The following is a 9,985-nucleotide window of genomic DNA, read 5'->3' on the forward strand; positions in this document are numbered from 1 at the left end:
ACTTCCGCTTCGTTAACGCGTTTGCCGTTTGTCCTCCTGCTGGGAGGACGGCTGTAAAATTACGTTTTTCTGATGGAAAACTCGCGTATTTTCGTTATTTTCGGGGTCTCGCCATTTACCGTTCTCTTGGCGCGTGTCTCGAGGGCATGTGTCGCACTTCCGCAGCCCCTGAATGCCGTTACAATACTGCTTGGACGAGGTTATGGTCGGAGATCGCGAAGGCTCCCTTCTTCGCGACGAGGCACGAGGACCGGACGCCAACGAGGACGAGCGCAAACACTTACACACTAGAGCAGAGCCGAAGTCGTGCCTGAGCTTCTGTGGGGGCACATTTTCGCCGCACTCCGAATGTGAATGAAAGCTTCGCTGAGGCAGGGGTAAAAAGTTTGCTGCCCCTGAACAGGTTGTGACGATTGAGGTTGGAGCTTTAACCCCCCGTGGATATTTAACATTTCTGTTCAGGGGAACAGTTGTAACAGAGCAACAGCGCTGTTAACACTCCAGGTTAACAGCCTGCTAACGCTCCCAGGTGCCACTCTCCGTTAACAGCCAGTTACAGTCCCGTCAAAGAATGTTCAAGGGTTTTCAAGGCGGTGTTTTAGTTGCGGGAAATCAGGTTTTTTCATGAGAATTAATCAATTATCGGTATCTTGGGTTGCGATATGGCTACTACTCTGAGTAGCCTTTTTCGGGTGTGGAACACCCAGTTTCTGCCTCTAGCTCTTTGACCACCTATGGGAGTGTAGTTTCTCATTTAAAATCATCTCTACCTTCACTTACCAGCAAAAATCTGTGAAACTGGAGCTTGGAGCGTGGACGCTCCAGGGGGACGTAGTAGAACGCATCCGTGGCTCTAGTCCCCGCCAGTAGTCCCCCGCGATCATTGCAGTCAGCGGTGCGGTCCACGTTGAAGCCGCCCCAATGTCCCCCAGAAGAGCGGCCTCCTCGGGACTCAATTGCTTTTTCTTCAGCTTCTGTTTGCAGCAGTCGCCATTGATCAGTGACAATCTCCTTGGCGCACTCTTCGAGGTCCTTGCCGCAAGGCAGAAACTTAAGTCCGCCGTCGGGATCAGGCAACCCCTAAAACAGGGATGATATTCGTATCGAACCGATACTAATTCTCTCCAACCCTGTTTTTGGACGATGAACAGAGAAAGCAGAGAGCAGGCTTTGATTAGTTTTAGAGGGCAGATCCGACGTCAGACTACCTCTAAAGCATTTCAATTCACACTCAAATTATAGAACGACAAAAATTATCGATGAGGGCGATGATGTTTCGTCAAATAAATAGTATGTGCATGGTGATGCGTTCATTGACTCGCGGTGAGTATTTCCATGTTAATGGCGGAGTCCATGATGTAATGGCGATGGGATTCTTCAACCTCCAGGTGAGAAGCGGCACTTGTCCGTGGTGCCTTTGCTCTGGAACAAATCTAGTTCCCAAAACGATGGGATCTTTGCTTCGAAGTCCGAAGAGGGATGGTCCACCGAGGCAGAACAATTTGGAAACAGGAAGAAGTTGAACCGCCGCGAAGCCTTAAGGAAGATGATGAGGGACAACAGCATTGAGCAGCAGCCTGGCGAAGATCAGATTTCTGAGCATGGTCCTTGGGTCCCCCCGCCCTGCTACCGCGGGCCTGAAGTCAAGATGATGCCCGAGAAGGAGGCCCCCAAGGATGAGAAGAAACTGAAGCTGAACCGCCGTTTCTATCTGAGACAGATGTGCAAGGCGAGCCTGATGAACCCCAAAGTGAAGAAGCCGATCGACGACATGCAAATCGACTCAATCAAAATAAATAGGGAGTCGCTGAATCCTGCACGAGTGGAATCCTTGAAACTGAAGTGGAAAGAGCGCCAGGAAGAGATTGAAAAGCGTAGGCAGGAGGCTGGCAAGAACAAGTACGTCTCCCGTTTCGAGATGAACACGGGACGGATGGAGAAGATCAAATAGTTGATCACTCCAAGCCCCTCCCCTAAGCAAGCTCTCTCCGTGACACTCCCTGTACACACACACCTGTTGGGTCGAGGGCATCCTTACATTTATATAAAAGACTTTAGTCAACAGTCGATATCTTATAGGATGTGCCTTCTACTACTATAATTGACATATTAAACAGCTGGGCAGCAATAAAGTACAGAATTTTAGACGCAGAAAGTCCACGGATGTTTTGTACTTGTTACTTTATTCTTTACCAGCCTCTCCGTCCCTTGAACCCAGCTCCGATGCCTAGTTCTAATTATACAAGGTGGTTTCGTCGGCAAAAGTCAGTCCCTTAACGTATGATAGCAATAAGTGCGAATGAAAGGCACATAGTATAGTGAGTGTGAGTGAGACGGCATATGTTGATGTTGATTAACCCTTAACAGGCCCGTGGTGTTTAAAATTTTAAAATAAAATGATTTTACTGATATATTTGTTGCGTGACCTTCCATCCATGGCCACAATTATTAGTTATTGATCTGAATTATGAAGTCTAGTGTAAGTTAGGCTAGGGCAAAGCGGGAGCGCAATAAAAGCTCGCTCTCTCGCTCTTGGCGAATTCGCCCCGCTTTGCCACCGTAGGTTAGCTAGAGTAAGAGATTTGAATTGTGAAGAAAATATAGTTGTTCGGCAACCTTGAATTAGATCGAGCGTATCAAGTTTTTCGCCCCACCAAATAAATAATTTAAATTACAGCCACCCAAAGTTTTCGGTAATTGATTAGAAAAACTCTTCTAATTTTTCAATTAATATTTAAATTTTATGCAGCCACTAATAATTTTTCTTCAACATTTTTAGTTATATTAAAATGTTCTTTTACATAATATATAAGTACTACTTCTAATTTTGTGATATTTTTTTTATATGCTATTTATATAATATGCAATATGTAATTTTGTTGTTGTCAGGACATAAGGGTTAAGAATATATCACAAAAATCGTCCGTGAACAACCTTCATCATCAACAAGCAAGCTTGCACTGACGATAAGGTATGTACATATGTATGTAACACAAGCGAAGAGACAAAAAGTGGTCGGCTCAGTAAGAGACCGTGTCGGCGTGATCTTTTTCTGTTTTGTCTGTTTTGACGAGACAGCCAAGGGAAAAAGTGTAGACCGTGGTTTGCGAGCTATGAGATTCGCAGCAAGGTAAATACAAATGTAGGGTTATAATACTAAAACAACCTAACAGAATCAATAATTTTGCATGTAGGCTTTCCAGCCCTTACAACATTTATTAATGTAGACATATAAAAACTACACAAAAGAAACAATCGATACAAAATGAAAGAACGAATCCGTCAAATCGCGCTTAAATCTTATCTCGTTGTACTTCCTTTCATTAATAATTATGAAATACGAATTTTCTAGATCATATGCTACTGCGAGTTACGGCGCTCTCCCAGGGCATCAACCAGTTTACGAATAAAGTCCCAAGCCCAAGGTTACATCGAAATAAAGTTCGATACTTCGGGGCTAATTAAACACCACTCCAGTTGTCGTATCACCGTTAACAGACTAAGTTTTTTCTTCCTTTTAAAGACTGAATTAATAAGATGCTTAATTGTAGAGCCCTTGGCTACTAGGGATTTAATGGAATTATAGTGCTGCGTCATTATGTGGTTTGCTAAAGAGCTTTGCTTTCCAATGACATCAACAGCACGAGCAACATACTGCACTAAATTAAACGCGCCCCGAAATGAGCAAAACAAAAAGAGCTGCCATACCAGCTCAAACATAGCGAACATGAGGAACAAAAACGAACAAAAAAGAACGATGAACAAAAAAGAACGAACGATGAACAAAAAAGAACGAACGGAAAAGAACGATGAACAAAAAGGAACGATGAACAAAAATGAATGATTAAGATGAACAAAAAGGAACGAACTAAAAGAACGACTTAGTTCACTGCATAAAAATGAACGAACGAACTTATTCAGTAAATTGAACGATGTTTACCCAACACTAGTGTACTTCCATGTTTCTAAAGTAACACAAAAATCCATTTTGGGCTCCATCGTGGTCAAGAAGCCAATATCATGACCCGCCAGACTTTGAATGACGAATTCCCCCATATTGTGGGACCTGCACCACCTGGAAAAAGTCTTAAGCAAGACTTTTGTACATAACGATGTGTTGTTGTCCAAAATGTATACAAGGAAATGGAGAAAAGAAAATTGCAGATGTATATTTCAGGCAACGAAGAACCTTGCCCCCACACCTTACGTTAAAAAAATCATTCATTGCGAAATATTTAACCTATTACGCGCCTTGGAGAAACATTTCCATTCCAAGGAATAAATAATAAATAAAATAAAATAAAAATATAGGAATAAATTTGAAAACATGAACAGCTTTGCTTTCGAGGCACGTGGGAGGCACTTGGGAGCAATGTTCCATAATATCATAAAGGTCTCTTTTAAAAGGGAAGTGGATAAAAATCCGTTATTTTATATTACTACTTTAGTGTAAATATAATTAATGAAAAACACAAATTATTGGCTAAGACATTAGAAAATATTTTGTAGAATTAATAGTATTATTAGCATTAGTGTAATAATATAAATTTATAGCACATAAATAATATATGCCAATTTTTCAGCCTGTAGAATATTTTCGCATTGACGGCAATCCCTGAAAATTTTCCATTAAGAGAGAAATAATTTCCTTATTTTCATTTCCCCGTTTGCACTGCTTAAAATTAAAAAGTATGTTTGCAAAATTCCCTCAACTGCTTGAAATTCAGAAAGTACCTTTCTGCGATGTTTTTTGTGGTGCATTTTATCCGATTTTCCCAACTTTCACTGCTGTCCTTCAGTGCTAAAACATCCCTATTATATGCCGTCCCAATGTTATAATGCAACCAAGCAGTGAATGTTGGGAAAATCAAGCAGTTTTCGGATGAAAATGGGCCATAAAAAAGCCACTGTTAAGCAGACAAACTTGTTCGTCGAATTTGTTGTGTCGACGAAAATTCGACTGTGGATGACCGTTTTCGAAACAAATGTTTATTTTTGACGTTTTTGCTCGACGGTATAGAAATGGTTATACGCCACGTGTGTTCGTTCGAATGGGTTCGATGGTGGGGTGGATGCCAGTGTTCGAACGAACATCATTTGTGAGAAACTTATGAAGAAGCAAGTTGTACCCCTATGAAGCTCACCTTGTTTTGTTATTTTGTTGGTTTAAACAGACATAAACAATAGCATTATCTGCAAATTATCACGTTTGTAAAGAATCAAATTGGATTATCCAAAAGCAAAAAATGAAATTGAATTGCCATGACTATCGACGATCCTCAAGTATTAAGAATTTAGATGTGGATCACCAAAAAGCGCCATATTTCGAGGAAAACGCTTACGATCATAACATGAAAAATATCGCAGTCGCTTATTGGCGCGTGATTTGGCCACACCACAAAAAAGCACTTAATGTTCTTTGCAGTCGTCAAGAATAACATGAACATAGACCCTCGCGGAACAGAGGGCCTTGCATCAGCAGCTGCAAGAAATTGACATGCAAAAACAACCGCCGCTACCGCCGCTGCCACCACCGGCAACGCGCTCTCTTTTCAGCTCGTACAGTACAACAGAAAAATGCGTTCATCTCTCTCTCATCCAACATCAAATAAGACCCGAAAAGCGTTTACGGACCACCTTGTATAATTTCAAGACAAATTTAAAATAAAAGCTTTGAAAAACCATTGAAAGACTGGTTTGATATCGATAATTTAATATTTTGGTTGAATTATTGTAAAATATTGTTAAATATAAGAGAACGCCCTTAAAAACTTCCATGAGCAACATGACGTCAATTCTGAAGGAATACAGCGATTCCGAATTTGCTATTTACATGGACGAATACCATATACCATGGTACCAGCATTCCCAAACAGAACCAGTCCAGTAACGAAAAGTTCTGGCAGTCGCTGCAATTCGAAATGACGGGACAGCCAGGCCGAGGCCCTGCTGGCCGCCTTGCAGCTGAACTACACCATGGCCCCGGTGCCGTGCAAGAACAACAAATGTTCAGGCCAGCAGAAGATGATTGCCGCGCACTGTAAGAATGCCGGGCGCTCCGGTCCCAAATTGCGCTCGCGCGCTCGGGAGGTCTACGATCCACAGGTCACGAACCACACGACGCTCAAGGCAGCATAGAGCATACAGTGGCGAGCACGTGTGGATACATGTTTATCACTTTTCACTTTAAGCGCCTGTAAAATCTTTAAAAATGAATCAATCCTTGTGATTTTTTTTTTTTAAGATTCATTAATTTATTGAGAATGAAAAAAGACAACAATTTCAATTCAAAGAGATCCTTTTCCTTAAGAGATTTTAATTTTTTCAAAAAAAGAGCATGTATCCACTTTTGCACGTTTCAAATTTTTTACTTTAATAATTTTTTAAAAATATTTGTTCCAAAGGGCCTTAGCTCTTATCATATTCCGAATAAGTATTGGCATGCTCTCGACTAAATTTAGTAGGTGCTGGCAAGGTATCATGCGCCACTCCGACCTCTCGCGCTCCCAAAGACTCACCCAATCCCTTTGGTGCAGACTCCAGTGTTTTTTAAACAGAGCCCATCGATTTTCAATGGGATTTAGATCTGGGCCATTGAGCAGACCACTGAATTAAGTGAAAACACGAGCTATTGGGACGATTTTTCACGAATCTAGCCTTGTGCGTCGGGCTACCGTCTTGCTATAAAGTGATCTCGGATGTGGGGAAGACACATTTCTCTATAAAATTTGACAAAATGGGTTCCTAAATATGAAGATAATACTCTTTCTTCATTATTCCATCGATTTTAACCAATTGGAGAACGTTCCACCAAGTGCAGCAGCCCTACACCGTCAGGCTTCCTCGTCCATGCTTTATTGTTTCCTTGACTTGATGATTTTTCAGCTCTTCACATGAGCGGTATCAGTAGTTTTCATTTCGAATAGACTTAAAACCAGGGACCGTAATCATTATAAGTTATATAATAAAAATTACTTGGTAATAATCATATTTCAATTTTTTACGATTTTCTTCACAGATAATCATTATTTTTGAGTAATTTGATAAAACTTGGGATTAATCATTATTTTTGATCAAAAAAAATAAAACTCAAAAATAATGATTATCAATGATTTTTATTTTTTTCGCTTAAAATAAAACTCAACAGGAATTTACAGCTTCTGTGTTAGAATGTTCGCCAATATTATTGCATATCCTTGTCAAAGGACCACAAAGCTACACACTGCGCTAAAATTTTCTTTTTGAAAATACATTAAAATTTTTTTGTTATTTTTGGTTTTGTTGTCGGAAATACGTTTAATTAATAAGTATTATTTAATTTTACAAAAAGTAATTTTGACAATGGCCGTGTCCATTTTAAGGCAGAGAATTCTGTTTTTGAATGTTTTGACCATGTCGCATTTAATTTGGCTGTACTTTTCCTCGACTAAGCTCATAATATTTCTGGAAGTTACAGTGGGCATATCCAAGCCGCTAAATATGTGAGCTGTTAACGCCTTAAAGCCTTTTGAGTCTAGTACAGCAAACGGAAGTTTTGCGGCAGTCACCAGGTCAATACAGGCATTCTTGACATCATCTTGCCCCATTACCCCCGAAAACTTCTTTTTCTTTTCGGGCACTTCGGTTTTTTTGTTTTCGGCCAAGGTTTCATATTCGCCTTTGTGCACTTTTTCTAAGTGCCGCTTTAGATTGCACACAAAATTTCCACTCAAAGTCAATTTGCAAATTTTACACTCAGAAATGTAAGATATGAATATTAGTTTATAAGATTTGAATATTAGTTTAAGATTTACTCATCGATAGTATTATAAGAAATACCAATGTACTCGATATATCGATACTTGTCCTCGACAAGTATCGATATGCCAACACACATTGATTCGAATACGCCGATCAAGAAAGAAGAACATATAATAAAACCGTGCTATTAAAAGTTTACAGAAACATTACTTTCCGCGTGGAATGTAAAAAAATTACGCGGAATACAATTACGTTTGCGACCCATCTTGAAACGCGACTAAGAATAATCACCAAAAACTAAGTATCAATGCATTAACACTCGCGGCTTAAGATAAGCAATTCTAAAAATAGATAAATAAATTGCATGAGCGTAGTCAAGCGCAAGTAAGTCTTCGTAAGTCTTCTTCCCCCTCAGGTACGACTATGAGCAACTAGCTTTCCTTATCTTTTATTTGTTATTGATACATAGAAGCAGTAGTAACGTAGTTTCAATAAATACAAATATATATATTTACATAAATAACACAAATAAATGCCGAGATTTATTTTGAGCGAAATATAATATATAATATTTAATATTATATATTAATTTATAATTTTTTAAAATTTATTTTCAAAAAGAAAATTTTAGCGCAGTGTGTAGCTTTGTGGCCCTTTGACAAGGATATGCAATAATATTGGCGAACATTCTAACACAGAAGCCGTAAATTCCTGTTGAGTTTTATTTTAAGCGAAAAAAATAAAAATCATTGATAATCATTATTTTTGAGTTTTATTTTTTTTGATCAAAAATAATGATTAATCCCAAGTTTTATCAAATTACTCAAAAATAATGATTATCTGTGAAGAAAATCGTAAAAAATTGAAATATGATTATTACCAAGTAATTTTTATTATATAACTTATAATGATTACGGTCCCTGGTTTTAAGTCTAATCGAAATGAAAACTACTGATACCGCTCATGTGAAGAGCTGAAAAATCATCAAGTCAAGGAAACAATAAAGCATGGACGAGGAAGCCTGACGGTGTAGGGCTGCTGCACTTGGTGGAACGTTCTTCAATTGGTTAAAATCGATGGAATAATGAAGAAAGAGTATTATCTTCATATTTAGGAACCCATTTTGTCAAATTTTATAGAGAAATGTGTCTTCCCCACATCCGAGATCACTTTATAGCAAGACGGTAGCCCGACGCACAAGGCTAGATTCGTGAAAAATCGTCCCAATAACTCGAGTTTTCACTTAATCCAGTGGCCTGCTCAATGGCCCAGATCTAAATCCCATTGAAAATCGATGGGCTCTGTTTAAAAAACACTGGAGTCTGCACCAAAGGGATTGGGTGAGTCTTTGGGAGCGCGAGAGGTCGGAGTGGCGCATGATACCTTGCCAGCACCTACTAAATTTAGTCGAGAGCATGCCAATACTTATTCGGAATATGATAAAAGCTAAGGCCCTTTGGAACAAATATTTTTAAAAAATTATTAAAGTAAACAAATTTGAAACGTGCAAAAGTGGATACATGCTCTTTTTTTGAAAAAATTAAAATCTCTTAAGGAAAAGGATCTCTTTGAATTGAAATTGTTGTCTTTTTTTATTCTTAATAAATTAATGAATCTTTAAAAAAAAAATCACAAGGATTGATTCATTTTTAAAGATTTTACAGGCGCTTAAAGTGAAAAGTGATAAACATGTATCCACACGTGCTCGCCACTGTAGATCATAAGCCTTAGAAGTTAGCCAAAAGAGCAACATATACATATAACTTTATCATCGAGTACCTCGACGATATGCTTAGCTAAATGCCGTTGCCAAGCAAAAGAGAGTATACAAGAAGTGTATCCAAGACGAAGAGACCCCTAGGTTAGGTTAGGTTGAGGCGGCTGCCGGGCTCGCTCGGAACCCGTCACACTTAGGCCGGTTTCGGCCCGTTGTGATACCGCATAGGATCATTTCCTTCCTGCGTTGTGAGACTTCCTGTCAGCAATTATCCCAGCCAGATGCTCTCACAAAGTTCGCTATCCTCCTGGGACATAGTTTGGACATCTCTGAGATGTCGTGTAGAAAGGCTGAGCCCAGGTGCTGTAGCCTTCTTCTGCTGAGAGCTGGGCAGGAGCAGAACAGATGTTCCACTGTCTCCTCCTCTTCCTCGTCTCTACAGCTGCGACAAAAATCGTTATGTGGGGCCCCCAGCCTGTTAGCGTGGGTGACTATTAGCCAGTGTCCCGTGAGGGAACGTGTGACCAC

At 39.6% G+C, this 9,985-nt stretch overlaps 2 protein-coding genes across 3 annotated transcripts in view; one reads left to right on the top strand and one right to left on the bottom strand.

Moving 5' to 3' along the window:
- The window catches only part of LOC108164087, a 59,935-nt gene extending 59,739 nt beyond the window's left edge, over positions 1-196 (bottom strand). The window contains exon 1 of one of the 2 annotated variants that reach the window (XM_017299675.2): positions 120-196. The gene's annotated coding sequence lies outside the window, so the exon portion shown is untranslated. Of the gene's footprint in view, positions 1-63 lie in introns of both variants that reach the window. The other variant, XM_017299676.2, reaches the window with a different exon arrangement.
- A 977-nt stretch (positions 197-1,173) lies between these two features.
- Positions 1,174-2,155, top strand: LOC108161459. The gene is made up of 2 exons (XM_017295722.2): positions 1,174-1,323; positions 1,389-2,155. The coding sequence occupies exons 1-2, from the start codon at positions 1,260-1,262 to the stop codon at positions 1,949-1,951; spliced, it is 627 nt and encodes a 208-aa protein (XP_017151211.1). The 5' UTR covers positions 1,174-1,259; the 3' UTR covers positions 1,952-2,155.
- Positions 2,156-9,985: the final 7,830 nt, after the last annotated feature.

Source organism: Drosophila miranda, chromosome 4, assembly GCF_003369915.1.
Source record: "Drosophila miranda strain MSH22 chromosome 4, D.miranda_PacBio2.1, whole genome shotgun sequence".
Taxonomy (NCBI): Eukaryota; Metazoa; Arthropoda; class Insecta; order Diptera; family Drosophilidae; genus Drosophila; species Drosophila miranda.